Source organism: Chaetodon trifascialis, chromosome 4 (genome assembly GCF_039877785.1).
Source record: "Chaetodon trifascialis isolate fChaTrf1 chromosome 4, fChaTrf1.hap1, whole genome shotgun sequence".
NCBI lineage: Eukaryota > Metazoa > Chordata > Actinopteri > Chaetodontiformes > Chaetodontidae > Chaetodon > Chaetodon trifascialis.
Window position 1 is genome coordinate 23,317,562 of NC_092059.1, and position 16,572 is coordinate 23,334,133.

At 43.9% G+C, this 16,572-nt stretch overlaps 1 protein-coding gene across 2 annotated transcripts; it reads left to right on the forward strand.

Annotated features, from left to right (window-relative positions):
• Nucleotides 1-5,655: 5,655 nt before the first annotated feature.
• b3galt2 (UDP-Gal:betaGlcNAc beta 1,3-galactosyltransferase, polypeptide 2) lies at nucleotides 5,656-16,351 on the forward strand. 2 transcript variants are annotated; one of them, XM_070960709.1, is made up of 2 exons: nucleotides 5,656-6,604; nucleotides 13,942-16,351. In XM_070960709.1, exon 2 carries the CDS (start codon nucleotides 14,294-14,296, stop codon nucleotides 15,620-15,622), a length of 1,329 nt encoding a protein of 442 aa, XP_070816810.1. In that variant the 5' UTR covers nucleotides 5,656-6,604; nucleotides 13,942-14,293; the 3' UTR covers nucleotides 15,623-16,351. The 2 variants fall into 2 exon arrangements, with proteins under 2 accessions (XP_070816810.1, XP_070816811.1); XM_070960710.1 differs by having other exon boundaries at nucleotides 5,801-6,020.
• Nucleotides 16,352-16,572: the final 221 nt, after the last annotated feature.

The window sequence follows — 16,572 nt, forward strand, 5'->3', positions numbered from 1 at the left end:
ATGAGTCAGAATCAGATGAGTTTTTCTTTTTTTTTAACTGGGAGAAACAAATTTCCTCAGGTGGCTTTTTTCATGTTTAACCAAGTAACATATAAACCATTTCATGAAGGTATGTTTTATATTTGAGACATTTTATTGTAATGTAAAAACTTGAAACTCATTTTCTTTGTCACAAAACACAGTGCATTAAGACACATGACATATTAACAAATCTCAAGATCGAAATTTTTTACGTTAAATGTTGGCCTGGATGGGCATATATCTCTGCAATAAGTTTTAGAATATACTGTAACTTTGGTGTTGTCTTATCCAAATAACTATGAATGTGAATTAATATATCATAACAGTATTAATAGGGCTGTACCTTCAGCAAGTTTCAACTATAGCACCATATGTTGGTTGGACCACACTCTAAGCTGGGCCGTGTTATGTGTGTGAGTGTGATGAGAGAGGTCACACAAAAAATTAGCTCCTGAAATACTCTTTTGGATGAAGGAACGAAAACAGAGGAAACCGATAACCTGTGAACAGCAACCTAAAGGTAAAGAGATCAAAAAAAAAAAAGACAAATATCAACAAAAGAATCTATTATACCACCAAAAAACAAAGATTTCCACAAGTAAACGTGAAAAACAGCAAAGAGCAGACCAACTGACCCTGCTAGCCTGACACAAACCTGGAAGACAGGTTTGAGAAGAGAAGAAGCTGAAGAAAAAAACAAAAACAAAAAAACAACGACAAAAGAGACAGAAGACAGGCAGTCCATCTACAACACTAAAAGAAAGAAATGATCTATTTTTAAGAGACTTCTTGGCCTCAAACATGGAAAAGTTAGCTGGCTTTGTGACTCTGACAGTTAAAACGGAATGTTGAAATCAGATGTCACCATGGAGACAGGACCAAGCAACAACAGCTCCAGCAGAGAGGTAGAACACCCTGCTAACTGTAGCAGTGCTAAAGCCCAGAAGAAACACAAGGAGGTAACACTTCTGTCCAATGCAAAACAGCTGTTCTCTCATTACATCATATGAAACAGGAAGAAGATCAAAGACAACGTCCTCTTCCATACGGACAACATCAGCACGTGGAAGCAGGTCATTTGTAGTAACTACACACACATTGCCAAAGAAGGCATTGGTCGTGGTTGTCACCTAACTGTGGGTCAGGATGAAACCCTAGACACAGACAACCCTCTTCTCACTTTTACCTACTACACTAAAAAAGGTACAGTGCTCGTACAGGGAAATTAAGCAAGCCTTAACTCCTTTGAAAAACTCTTCCCCAAGATGAAGACAAAAGCTGAGAGAGACCGACCCAGTACCAGCAGCAGCACAGTAGGAGGAGACACTGCATCAGAACAGGAAGAGGGGGATGACACAGAGGTCCCAGGGGTCACAGAGCCAGACCTGAAACCAACAACCAGTCCATCTGGCCCCACCCCTCAAACACCCCCCAAGCTCCTCCAAAAACTAAGAGACTCCTAGAGCTGGACTTCACAGAGTTCAGGGAGCTCACTTTAGCCAGGCTAGCCGAGTCTGATACCACCCAACAGCTTAGACATGAACTGCAGCAGCTAAAGCAGGGCAGCCAGGAGGCCATAGCAGAGCTGAGAATGGAGAACCAGGAAACCACCTCAGAACTGAAGGAGACCCAGAGACGACTCAGACAGCTGACACAGACCATATGTGAGCTGGAAGAGGAGAACAGCACCCTACGAGCCCAGACCCTGAAAATAAAGGAGGGTGCAGCCAACAGAGACCTGGGCTTCAGCAGAGAGCTACAGGAGATGAGGGAGCAACTCCAAGAGAAGAGCTGCCATGTGTCTCCACCCAGCAACACAAATGGCGCTGTCCCAACACCTACCCTGTCCCCTGCTGCCAAACCACCAGCTCCCTCCGACACCAGCAGCTACCCCCCCCCCCCCCCCCACAGCCTTTACCCACCACTCTGACCCTGACACCCAGAGACCCCCCCCATGACATAGATTCCCTCCCTACTGCATAGTCCCTATTTAGCACAGAGCCCAACCCTTACAGACCAACCAACTCCAATGGAAACTACTTGGATACCAAATGGCTCTTCCCTGGCCTCAGCACTACAGCCAAACACTGCCGGAACACAGGCCATGCCATGGAGCTGCTTAAACAGGACACTTTGGGGAGCCCCCAATACATCGTTGTGCATACAGGCACAAATGACCTCCATGCCCTACAGCAGGGCACTGCTAAAGCCATGACCAAGATGGCTGAGAGGCCTCCAAAGAATTCCCGGACAGGAAGGTGATCATTTCTACCCTCCTCTCGACGACAGACACCTCTCCACATGTCATCCACAAAATCAACATGGAAATCAAGGAGCTATGCAGCCCTCCCAAATATCCACCAAGCCCATCACACCAGCATTGGAACATGGGATCTCTATGATGGGCTACATCTGAACAAGGCCAAGGTAAGAAGCTTTGCAAAAACATTGAAGGATGTTACTCTTGGCCGCAACCCCAACAGCCCCGCCCATACGAGAAAGTCAGAAGAACCCTACCTCCCACCTCCCTGCAAGACCACGCCCACCCGACAGCACTCCACCCCCCTACAGCACTCACATCCCCATCCTACATCTGACCCTCCTGCCCCACCCAGCCACAGAAGACTCCCCCATCATCATCACCAACAAATGACCTACGCATCCATGATGAACAGTCCTACCCCCCTCCTACCCACTACACCAATGTCTGAACTAGGGGCAATCAAAGAGATGCTCCACACTCTGTGTAACACTGCAGACATGAGGTACCTTAGATAAAAAAAAAGAAACAAATAAATAAAACACACACACACACACACACACACACACACACACATACAATTAATTTAAATATTTGATTCTCTTATAAATTGGTTGCACCAGACTGGTGTTTCATCCGTTTCATTTTGTTCATGTTTTAGTTGATTTTGTTTCTTTCTTTTTCTGACAAATGAAATCTTTCGTAATAAGCTTTGGAATATCCAGGGTTTGTACTCTCGCACTTTTGGTCTTTAGACCACAGACCCTGATTTCTTAAATAACATAAAGGATACCGATATTTTGACTCTGTTAGAAATGTGGTGTTGATCTGATGCAGTTACTCAGTGTCCCTCAGGCTACTGTGAAATCACGGTGCCTTCAGCTAAACTGAGCACAGTCCGCCGTGGTAGAGACTCAGGAGGAATGGTGATCTGGCTCAAAACTGATCTCACCAAACACATCACAGCCATAAAACAAAGCAAAAACCACATTTGGCTAAAAATGAATAAACACATACGCATTTGCGAGACAGATTTATATCTGTGTGCAATATACAGCCCCCCATCAGAATCACCATACCATGAAGAAGAAGTCTACAGCTCTACACACAGAGATATGTCACTTTCAATCCCGAGGTAAAATACTTCTGGGTGGGGACTTCAATGCACAAACAAGCTCTGAACCTGACTATAGACCACACAGGAGATAAACATATATTCAGAGAGTCACCTTTGACCCCCTCACCCACAGCCACGAGGAACAACCCTGACAAAACAATGAACAGAAATGGGAAGGAGTTAGTGCATCTCTGCAGAGCCTCAGGTCTGTATATATTAAATGGGAGGATCAGAGGGGACAGTTTAGGACGATACACCTACTATTCAGCTCTTGGGACAAGTGTTGTTGACTATAACATCTCAAACATGGACCCCTCTTCATTCAGTACCTTCACTGTCAGAGTACAAACCCCCCTTTCAGATCACAGCCAGATCAATATTCACTTGAAAAACAGTGCATTGTTATACAGTCCAGTTCTTTACATTTTGGGATCTTATGGTGGTTTTAGTCTCTCAGGCTGTGGCAGGCAGAGACATATTTGGCTGCCAGAGGAGCTGTTGTCCCTTCACCCAGGAGGGCAGAGTTTCCCTTCTGGGGTCAGCATCAGGAAATCTGGTATTTCCTTGGCTATTTCCCATAGTGGAAGTCTCTTACTGCAGAGAACTTGTTACAGTGGAGGAGGAAGTGTATCTCTGTCTCCACCCCTGTCGAGCAGTGAACACATAAACGTTTGTCTCTGGGCAGCCATGTCTGTCTGTGTCTTCCTGTTTCTACTGCCAGCTGGTGGTCACTGAACCTGTATCTGGTCAGGATCCGTCTCTGCTTCGTATCTCTGACAGACTGGAGATATTCAGCCAGTTTATATTCTCTGTTTAGTTAGATAACAATTTAGTCTGCTTTTGTTCTAAATATAGATCTTTTGAGTGAGCCATAATTTGTTTAATTCTGTTGTGTTGTGTTGAATCAGTGCTGATGGGGGTCTGGTTGGTTAGCTTCACCATCAGCTGACTGAGGGGGCTGTTGTCAGGGTCTGCCAGTTCATTGATGTACAGGTTGAATAATGTTGGACTTAAACAGCATTCTTGTTTGACAGACACCACGTCCTTGAGTAAAATATTCTGTCCTTTGGTTATTAATTTTCACAGCACACTGGTTGTGCTTGTACAAATATTTGATTAGATCATATACCTTACCACCTAGTCCACTTTGAAGGAGTCTGAAGAAAAGTCCTTCATGCCAAATGGAATCGAAAGCTTTTTTAAAATCAATGAAACAAACAAATATTTTCCGTCCCTTTTTTTGGTGGACATGTTTATTAATTAAGGTGTATATATGATCGGAGGTTCTGTAATTTGGAAGAAAGCCAATTTGACATTTACTAAACGTTTTTTTCTTTAATAAAGGTTAGTATTCTGGAATTTAGGATACTGCAGAATATTTTTCCAAGGTTGCTGCTAATACAGATCCCTCTGTAGTTGTTAGGTTCAAGTAATTAATTCATAATTAATCAATTTCACTTTTATAGATTGGGGTGATCAGCCCCTGGTTCCAGAAGTCAGGAAAGCAGACAGTGGTCAGCACCATGTTGAACGGTTTAACAATGGCAGTTTGTAGCTCAGGGGTACTGTTCTTCAGTGTTTCATTTCTGATGCAGTCCGTTCCACAAGCTTTTTTTGAATGAAGAATTTTCAGTGTGTCTGTTAACTCTTTTTGTGTTATTGGGTTTTGGTTATTCTTGATGGCTGATTCAAGGTTGAATCAATCAAGCTTTGCCTTTAATGCAGCTTTTTTGAAGATGTGGTCAATGCGTTCTCTTGCTTTTTTAATACCTTCAGAGTTATTTTGATAGAGTGAATTGTTGAACAAGTTTATAACGTGTTTTATTTCTTTTGATTTCAAAATTTGTACGAATTGTTCAGCACTGTTTGGAGACCATCTGTATGACTGGTTTAGATCGTACAGCTCACTGGGCTGTTTCTTTGTGATATATGTCACCTGTTTTTGTATAAAATATGTCATATATGTGTGAATCTTTGTGTTTTATGTTTAATATGTGAATATTGTCCTTTAATGTTTAGTTTATGAATCTCTTTGCTTCAGTTGTAGTAGGTGAATTTTTTTTCTCTTTAATGTTTAATGCGTGAATCTTTTCTTAAATGTTTAATATGTAAACCTACTTCTGCTTTGGCAATAATATGTCTTTGTTCATGCCAATAAAGCTATCTGAGTTTGAATTTGAATAGAGAGAGAGAGAGAGAGAGAGAGAGAGTGTGTGTGTGTGTGTGTGTGTGTGTGTGTGTGTGTGTGTGTGTGTGTGTGTGTGTGTGTGTGTGTGTGTGTGTGTGTGTGTGTGTGTGTTGAGGGGGACTTTTCACCCATACCCTATGAACGCAACATGAGCGTCTAACTGGGTCACGTGAGATGCTCCGTTTATAATGCAGTGACGTGGAGGGGTTCTATTAGTGTAGCGGTGTCAGACAGGCAGCCTGTCCGGGTAAGCATCCGCCTCGCCGGGTTGGGAAAATCGACAGGGGTCGGTCCAAGACGGAGCGTCGGAAAGATCCAGGAGAAGAACAAGAAGGAGCAGATTATTGACAAGGCAGATGAAGAGAGACGACTAGTTGTTTTTGTTTATCCTTCAGGACTCGTGGAACATGTTTGGGCAGTAACTGGACTCAGAGGTGGGTGAGGATAGTATTTTTTGACTGTTTTTCTCAGTCGCTTTCACTGCGCTGATACTGTACATTAGCCTGCCGAGCATCGTGAAGGAGCAGCCGCACTCCTGCTGCTCTGGTGCCGCTGCGCTCCCCTCCTGCCAGCGGAAGGGCTCCGGATAAACGAGTGTGGATGCTGTGGTGTTTTCTCTTTCAACTTACCTTAAATAACGTCTTCGCAGAGGGGGGTAAACTAGGATAACAACAGTGAAAGAGCGAGCAAAATATTTAGTAGAGAAGTAGAGGGACGCTGTGGTGTATAACGAACACAAGGAGCAGGAGAGAGAGAGAGAGGAGGGGTCGCAGCAGGAGGAGAACCAAAAACCTGCAGGTTTGTTGAGCCTGTGGGCATGAGGACGTGGAGGGACGGAGCACATCCGAGGTGTTAGTGTGATTATCGGAGAGGGAGCTGGAAGAAGCCAGCCATTAAAGCACAGATTGTTTCCAGTCCAAGGAGGCGGTGATGGCGGGCAAAGGCAGCGGGGTCCACACACTCTGTCAGCCGACCGCAGCCCTGTCAGAAGACGCAGCAGCATGAGGAGGAGGAGGAGGTACGCAGCACTACACGTCTCATCAGTCCTCCTCATCCTCATTATTCATTTAGCCTTCTCCGCCCTCCTCTCCCCTCCATTACATCCAGCCATCCACCCTTCCCAGCCGCCTTGACTTGTATCCATCCATCCAACCATCTGCCCATCTATACCTTTCCTCTCTGTCCCAGCATCATGCATCTCCTCTACATTAGGCACTTTTTGAACCCCCAGCAGCTTCTTAAAATGTTGTAGTGACACTCGGGGGCCCCTCAGGCAGGTGTTCAAGGCAGGTACACTGGAAAATTAGGAATACTTAGATTTCACTGTTAGTTCACTCCCTAACGGTGAATGTTGATGATAGTTCGTTCCAGGCTCCTGCACACGTAGACCCCAAAGGTGGCTTAAGCCCCTATCCTAATGCCCTCTTGGCTCACCTGGTTAATTGTATTAGGCTGTTATTGTTATTTTTCAGTCATTAGAATGAGGGTAAAGTATCGACACAAATATACATAATACATTCTTAAAGCCAGGCTACTCCACTCTGGAAAATCTTTCAGTAGAAAAATCAGAAATAAAAATTGATTCTCTGCTGGGTTAGATGTAAGATTTTACCAGTGTCTATCCTCCACAGCTACTTGTAGGATGTGTGACAGCCTTTTAATTACATTCCTCCAGCTATCAGAAGGCAGCAGAACCAGTGATGTTCCTCTGTTACTGCTCAATTAAGCATGCCTTCACTTCAGTTCATATGCCACCAGCACAAGGTTCTCACAGTTCCATAGCTTCATAAACGTCAAACCAGTTGGCCTTGAATTCAAAACATCGTTAGTCATCACTGCATCTTCATCCAAAAACTGCCTGCGTCCTCTCCCTCCTAACAACTCTCCTAAAAGTAGTTCTTGAGGCACTGTGTTTTTTGTTTTGTTTTGTTTTTTTCTCTCTGACAGAAATAAAATCAGTCAGGCTCTTATGCATACTGAAAACCTGTTTGCATGCCATTAAATTGCATCCTTGTTGCTATTCCTTTCTGGAAGAGACCATTGATCTAATGTGATCTACACTACTGAGTCAGTGAATGAATTTCATGAAAACATGTCAATTTTGTGGTTTCTGTATCAGTATGAATGACCTTTTAACAACATTGGGGAGGGAATAGAGAAGATTTGGGGGTGGGGTGAGTGCCCCTTTTTGTGCTTGAGCCCCCGCCTCCCAAAATGTGTGTGCATGCCCCTGGTTGATTCCTCCATGCCCAGAGCTGTTGTTTTTCCTACAATCACTGTCATCAAATGGGGGTCAGCAATCCGTTCTGTATTTGTTTACATAGATTCAAGTTTAGGAAAGCCCTTCTTGGACCTGCCAAGAGTGTAAGCCAGGGAGTTCCCATTGATCCAGTTCAATTAACAGGGCTTTTTATCCACTTCATCACACACATCACAGCTGCCTGAACTATTTGGCACTGAAGCCTGCGCATACTTAGGGATATCTGCAAACTGAGGGGAGGACATTGAAACACAAAACAAAAAAAAAAAAAAAGAAAGAAAAAAAAAAAGCTAAGCTTACCATCTGGATATTCACATTACCCGCTAGACAATTAAACTTTAATGGGGTCTAATTTTCAAACCACCTCATAATTTATTGCTGTGGTGCCTGAACTGACATCCCTGAAAAGAGTGGAAGCAAGCAGAATAAGGAAGTAAAACAGAAATAGTGCTAGAATTAAATCCAGTGGTAAGTGTTAACAGCAGCACAATGGGAAGGGTTGGACATCGCTCATATCGAGCAGAATAAAATCACTGTCATATAATTTCCTATAGCTGCAGCAGCTCCTAGATGCCAAAGTCCACTTTTTCAACGCTGCTTGATTCCTTTTAACAGCCATATCTAAAGGTCAGATGACTCTAAAGGTTGCATTATGTGGCTTTGACTTGCACGTTAACAGGTCACTTCATACAAAATCCGAAAATCATTTTCTCACTAGTTTTGATAAAGTTTTCACACTCCACCCCATTAGAGTTGTAGGTTAAAGGGATTACTTATGTGGTGCTCCCAGTATGGAAAAGTTGCATGTAAAAAAAAAAAAATAATAAAAAAAATTGAATAATCTTTATTTTCATCTTTGATTATTCTGCCTTTTTCAAAAACAACCAAAGGTGTCATCTTCAGATCGCTTTTTTTGTCCAAACACCAAAGATATTCAGTTTACTGTCACACATAAATATCCTCATACCTAATCCACAAGGATGACTGCCAGAACGACAGACCTTTGTCCTCAAGATATGAAAGTAGTGAAATGATTGCAGTTTGTTTTGGTCGAAGCACCAAAACTACTTGGTTAGGTTAAGGAAAAGATCAGAGGTAAGTGAGAAAATGTAGTGTTTTTTTTGTTGTTGTTGTTGTTGTTGTTGTTTGTTATTTGGTTGAACTGACCCTTTAAGGAGCAGATATGGCTGTGCTGTGTGACGGCGGGCTCCAGTGGCCTGGCCCAGATCTGACCAGCCTCTAGTGACGAAGGGTTAAAAAAAAAAACAAAAAAAAAAAAACAGCTGCCCAGTGTCACTCATCTGCTCTGCAACACTTAACAAGAACGCAACCCTCCCTCTCCCAGCGGTCCTATCCTAGTTGAGTCACATATACACCAAACAGCATTTTTAGAGGGGTTATTCACTAAAATACCCCCAAAACATTTTAACTATTTCTTTCAGTTTTTTATTGGGACTTTTTCTTGGATTGAACATTTGTCCTCATGAAGGCTATGCAGTTTTGAGCATCACAAACTAAACAAACCACAATAAGTCTGCAAGAAAGCTTTGTTTTTTTTTTTGTTTTTTTTTTAGTGAACTCAGGCAGATCTCTCAACACAGAAAGGAGTGAATAAGTGGACAGTGCCACCTATTGCCCAGTAGTTTAATTAAAAAAAACAACAACAACATAATTTCAATGAAATGCACAAATGTTCAATGTAGCCATTATTTTATATTTGTATCCAACCCATATCTCCCATACCACTGTTTTCCAACTCTGCAGTTGCCAGGGGCATCGTGGAAATAATATGGATGTACACTGTTAAATCATATTGTTGCATAAGCTATAACACCTGAACCATCATAAGTAATAAGTCACTAAACAATAAAATAAGTAAAGCAGAGTAAAATGGACAGTGGTCGAACATAGCACATAGGCCATGTTGACATTTAGTGTACACTGATATCACACATGAGGGAATTAGTCAGTTGAGGTGTGTGAGGTCTACTGTGAGCAGTGATGATTGTAAAGTCTGACAGCAGCAGGAAGGAAGGAGCTGCAGTGTCTCTCCTTCATACACTGTGGCTGAAGCAGCCTGTTAATGAAGGAGCTGCCCCGTGTTGTCAGGGTGTCCTGCTGTAGGATGTGTTCTTCATCAGGGACGGTAGCTTAACCATCATCCTCATTTCTCCTACTCTACCTGTCTCCTACTGAAGGGGCATCCTTGGTCCCAGCAGGCCACTCCATAGAAGATGACTGGTGCCACCACAGAGTCAAAAACAGTCCTCAGGAGTGCCCACTGTACTCCAAAGGACCAGAGTCTCCTCAGCAGATACCAGAAGTGGCAGATAAATAGACGACGTATTAGATGAACAGTACAAATAGGGAGCTAATGTGAAACTGCTGGACAGTTAGCTGACAGTAATTAATGGTTGAAAGTGCCAAAAAAAATAACGCCTAGTGGTTGAAATGTCTCATTTCCTCTAGTGGCTGTACAATTGCAGATATGCAACAACATGTAACAATATCCACTTTATTCCACTTTATTGTGTTAAATAACAGCCGGTTTAAAATAAATTCAAATGAACACATTTGAAACGTGATGGCTGGTGTTGGATAGATGGTTAGTTTAGTTCATCTAACAGGGCTGCAGGGATGTGAAAAAAAAAAAAAAAACAGTGGGGAACCTCTCTCTGATATGATACCATGTTTTATCAATCATTGCAATTTGCTCAAATCGTGAAAAGCCCATACTTCACTTTTGTAAAGGAGAATTGGGACTACCAGCTTGTCAAATAACCCACACTGAAATCAGCCGGAGAGAGTGAAAGTTAGGAAGACCAACAACCACAAAACCCCTCACCTCTATTTCACTTGTTTTCCTGGCAGTCTTTGTGAACTCTCCACTGCAATCAGATGGTAAACAAGAGTCAGAAAATGACAGATTGTTGAGAAAGAGTGCGGCTGAACAGAGGTGAGGAAAGCCACCAGGACGAGGAGGGATTAAGATGAGACCACAGCAGCACCGGGGGGGGGGGGAGTGGACTCACCAGCAGCCTCCTTACTTTCAAGTGACCGCTCTGAACAAAGCCTGGGATTGAATTCCCAAGAAGATTCTTTTTAAGATGAGCCCATGTGGCCTTCATCAGCGACTTTTTTAAGAAGCTAGACTTTTCTTTGGCCTGATGAAGGCCATGTGCTACAACCCCACTTAAACACTGAAATAAATCATAAATGCAGTGGTGGAATGAGGACTGTTGCTTCAAGGGAGTGTTATTAGATGGAACGAGAACCTTAGTCAGCCACATAATCAGCAGGGCCTCTTCCAATAAGGCTGAGTTTAACCTCTAGCTTCAGTGAACAGCCACTCTAAATGGCTCACAAATGGGAGCTGTATTTTTCTTGAGGAAAATGTGTCACTATCACAAAGTGCAATGTTTTACTGAATGAAGGTCATATCCTCATTGACATCAACAGAGCTTGTTTTGCATGCATTACACACATTGTGGAGCCAAAAATGGGCTAGCCTGTTTATGGGGGCATGGAAACAATGAAAGCAAACTGTGAAGAATGCTGCTCATACCTGGCTGTCGAAAGCTTTTCCCCCGTTTGCTCTTTTTTTTTTTTCCGCTAGGTTTGAAGCCGGTGCCGTGACAGAGACAAAACTATAATGTATGCCTAGTATGTCACTGTGTCACTCCCCCAGCCTTCGTTCTTATTATTGACCGCTGCAGAATCGCTGGGGCTTTAATTAGTGCTAGTGTAACTAATTGGCTTGCATAGAAGTGACATTGATGGGAGGCAAGAAAATGAATTAATGAGGAGAGGCATTGGCAGATAAAATGGAACTGCTAAAAAGTGGAAATGGATGTCTGATGTCCTATTGAAATTGGTATTTACATTGGAAACAAAAAAAAAATACAGTCATACACTCAACCAGTCATGGTTGTCTGCGTGTGAGCATGTGGGTGGGTTGATGTGGGTGTGTGTGGGCACCCATTAAGTGTGTGTACCTCTGTGTTACATGTGTATTTATGTGTATGCGTGCCCCTCTGTACACCGCACACTTCATCAGAGCTCACGTAACTAGATGTTCATTTAGTTGACAGGAGAAATCTCTCAAGCGCTAGATATGCCTCGATGTAAAGTGTGTTAACCTTTAAAACAAAGCCGGCCCTGGCCCCTCTCATTCTCCTGTAATTGCTTGCGCTGGGTAAGCACACTCGCCTGAAAAGGTTATCGTGTTCCTTGCCAGTTGTCATGATGAATGAGCAAACATAGCAGGAAATGAAAATTGGAAGTTTAGAAAATCTGCCTCACACTAAGTGGCATGTAGCATTTGCACCAAATAATGCTGTGTTGTTCAGTGTCCGCAGATTATTACAGAGCAAGTATGCAAACAAATAAACAAAGAGACAACACAGGTACAGTACATTAACACACTGGAGGAGGACGGATGGATTCAAGACTACACTGCTGCGACATTAATATTCATTAGAGTCTAGGACAACCTGCAAGTCTCTGCTGGCATATTCTTTTTTCTCTGGTGATCTGTGTGTGTGTGTGTGTGTGTGTGTGTGTGTGTGTGTGTGTGTGTGTGTGTGTGTGTGTGTGTGTGTGTGTGTGTGTGTCTGCCTGTGTGTCCATAATTGTGTGTGATGTGCACATCTTTTGTGTGAGTCTATAGACACAGGAGTGATTATGTGTGAAGTATGTTTGTTTTGTATATCAATCAGTCTGGTCTGCATTAGATTTTGTGTTAGTGGGTCTGGGAACACAAAAAATGATAATGTGTGCAGTATTTGGTGTGCATATGATTATGTGCAATGCACTGTAAATTTTGTGCTTGTGCAAACTGATTGTTCCCCTTAGTGAGTAAGAGAATCAGAGTCTGCATACGTGATCGCTTTGATGCCTCCCTCGGTGCACAGCTCCCTGTGGGCAACAGATGCAATCACTCATGTCACATTTTTCTCTGTGTTGTTGCATGTTTCCATGTGTGCATTTATGCGCCTGTTTCCTTGCATGTCCTGTATATATGCCCAGAGGATCGAGCAGCCTGGGTGGTCTCAGCTAGGAAGTAGACAGCATTGATAAGCTGAAGGTGGAAGGTGAATGGCGGATGAAGGCTGTTATCACCAGAGGCTGGCTCAGGCTTCGGCACCACTGCCTGCTGGACCCTGAAAACTCATTTTGACAGATGCATCTCCTCCCTAGCTGTCGACACGCAGTGGGGGGCTGATGACACTCGCTCGCCCAAGCAGCTCAGAGTAGCGTTAGCCGGCACCACGTTGAGCAAACCTGCAATTTATACTTGTGCCCCAGGCATTAAGCTGAATAATGACATGCAAGAGGCAACCACCATCTCGCCGTGCCCAGCACCAGACATCCAGCGCATGATTTCCACAAAGACCTTTATGGAGTATTTTCTATCTTTCACTATTTTTAGAAGGTCTTCACTATGAGATGAGTTTCTGATGATCTTATTTTCTGTCATTGTGTAGACTAAAAGGAAAATGTGCTCATTTAGTCCGCCGTGTTTACTTTGATATTGATTAATTCTGAAAATGGGTGTTACGCTGTACCTCAGCAACTAGCTACACATCTGGGTGAGCCTTTTTCTAAACCACACAGATGCACTGTATGCACAGTCATTTTTACAGCAGCAGTCTTCTCTTTTGCCGCTGACCTGCTCTCAACAGCATTCTCTAAATCTTCCAATTTCTTTCCTCAGAAAAACACATCCCCAAAGCCTTCTGTGTTCTATGTTCCTGTCCATGTTCAAAGATGCTACAATGCTGTCATACTGATTCAGGTTCTTCCTTTCAAAATGTCAGCTTACCAAAAGTGCCATTTACCATAGTTGGCACGGCATCCCTAGAAAGCTCTAATTGGGGTTTTGCGTTTGGGACAAATAACTTCAGAATTACCCTGAGTGAGTCAAAACAAACTGTAAATAAAATGAGTAAGTAACAAGCTTGGTTGTCCCCACAAGTAGAATAAAAACACATGGGCAACTGAGACAAATGACATGGAGTTCAATGCAGTGAATAGGAAATGCTTTTCGGACAACTGTCAAGACTGTTTTCTCTGTTTCTTTTTCCTTTTTTCAGATTAGAGAGAGCAAACACGGAGGAGGTGACCCTTATCATATCCTGAAGGAGACGAGACATAGAGCGTGATCTTGTGTTTGTCTACAGTGCCAAAGAAGCGCCAGGGAGAAGGCTCCATGGCTAAAGATTCATCGCCATCCTAGCTCCATCAGGAGCCCTTTTAACCCTTCCCCAAGCTGCACTGAGGGGTTCAAACGTTCCCCTGACTCCACCAGGAGGCTCACTCCAACCCATCTGCCAGCTCAGATAACCCTCTGACTGTTGGCAACCACATGTTTGAGGTGACTGTATCTGACTGCCGCCGCCGCCCATTCTCGAGCAGCAGCAGCCTCCTGCGACCCCGATCTGCATCATGCAGTGGAGACGGCGGCACTGCTGTCCCATCAAGATGACCTGGACCATCAAGCGTTCGCTCTTCCGAACCCATGTGGCCGGCCTCTTCTCGCTGGCTCTGCTCCTCACTCTCTTCTTATTTTTCAGCCACCAGGACTGGCTGCCGGGACGCAGTGGGCCCCGGGAAAACCCGCTCACCTACACCGTCAGGGGCTTCCGCAGCCCCAAGGGAGAAGCCAACCAAAGCAGCTCCCTGAGGAGCCTGTGGAGGGAGACGGGGTATGTAGCCCCAAAGCCGCTGCTCAACCTCAGCTCTCAGCAGGCGGATGGGGCAGCAGGAGAGGCAGCAGGCGGAGGAGGGGGAGGAGGAGGAGCCAGGATGGGCGTCATGGGGCTTGGTGACTCCATGAGCACTAACAACAGTTTACAGATGGAAATGGGTGTGGGAGGGAGACTCAGCGCTCAGCCCTACCGCTACATCCTAAATGAGCCCTTCAAGTGTAGGGACAGCACTCCCTTCCTCATCCTTCTAATTGCTGTAGAACGCCGCCAGGCCGATGCTCGCAATGCTATCCGTCAGACGTGGGGGAATGAGAGCACAGCAATGGGTCTGGGGTTTGTCCGTCTTTTCCTGCTTGGCACAGGAAAGAGCTCAGACACCTTCCAGCAGAGCAGCATAGAGGACGAGAGCCGTGTTTACCATGACATCATCCAACAGGACTATCAGGACACCTATTACAACCTGACCATCAAAACCCTGATGGGCATGAACTGGGTGGCCACCTATTGTCCACATGCCTCCTATGTGATGAAGACAGACAGCGACATGTTTGTCAATACTGAGTATCTCATTCAAAAGCTGCTGAAGCCAGATCTGCCTCCCAAGCAGAGGTATTTCACTGGCTACCTGATGAGGGGCTATGCACCAAACCGAAACAAGGACAGCAAGTGGTATATGCCTCCCGAGCTGTACCCAAGCGAGCGCTACCCGATATTTTGCTCGGGCACGGGGTATGTGTTCTCAGGGGACATGGCTGAGTTGATCTACCAGGCATCACTCAGCATACGCAGGCTGCACCTGGAGGATGTTTATGTGGGGATCTGCCTGGCCAAGCTGCGCATTGACCCAGTGCCCCCTCCCAACGAGTTCCTCTTCAACCATTGGCGGGTGTCTTACTCCAGTTGTAAGTACAGCCACCTGATCACATCCCATCAGTTCCAACCTAATGAACTCGTCAAGTACTGGAACCACTTGCAGAGCAACAAGCACAATGCCTGTATCAACGTGGCCAAGGAAAAGAACGGCAGGTACAGACACCGCAAGTTTCATGGAGAGAGGCCTCCTTGATGCATCCTGTGATGACCACCCGCCTCAAACAAGGGAGATGGGTATACTATAACTACAGCTGGTGGAGGACATATTGAACTAAGCACTATACACTATATGGGCAAAAGCACATTGTTTTTGGTATTGTGTACAGTTGATGATTCAAACTATTTTTTTAATTTGAGGAAAAAATGTTAAGTATTGTAAACCTGTTGAGCTATTACTGAAAGGCAGATTGAAGGATGTGCGTTATGGAGCATGCATAAAAAGTGCTGCTGCTCAGGACTGGTGTTTCTGATGATTCAGGTGCCAACAGAAAGATGGTGATTCAAGCTACTGTTAATGTGAGGGCTCTTCTCTAAAGGGTAGTACAGTATGTCGCACTCTACAGCTCTAAAAAGAAAAAAAAAAAAATTAGACACAATTTGTGTTTACACGGACAAAGGGAAATGCACTTGTATTATGTCGACAGTTACACTACCTAAATATGAATGAAAGTATCTTTGACGTTGACCAGTTATGCTGCCCTGTTTCTCAGTGTTTACTTTACAGATTTATCAAAGAATACAACTCTAAAAAGATGGTTTATCTGTCATATACTGTATTTTATTTTAAAAAATCAACATTAATGCACTCAGAATCATGTCAGAGATGACTGAGATTGTATTTTTTAAAGCTTTACATTGAGTATGACTCTGCACTTGAGCAAATGTGCAATTAATCAATTAACAATTAAATGTACTGAATTCATTTTGTCTACAGCTGTGTGTGTGATTTATCTGGGGCTGATTCACAAATGCAAGCACATTTAGTAACATACATGCTATGGGCAAATGGGTGATGACATGCAGCAGGAATTCTAGCCAGGCCACTGCAGTGAGGACATAAACTTAGTACATGGGCCCTGAGCTATAGGGGCACCCCTTAAATCAATGATTTTGAGCTGAATTTGAATTATGATCTAAGAAAAC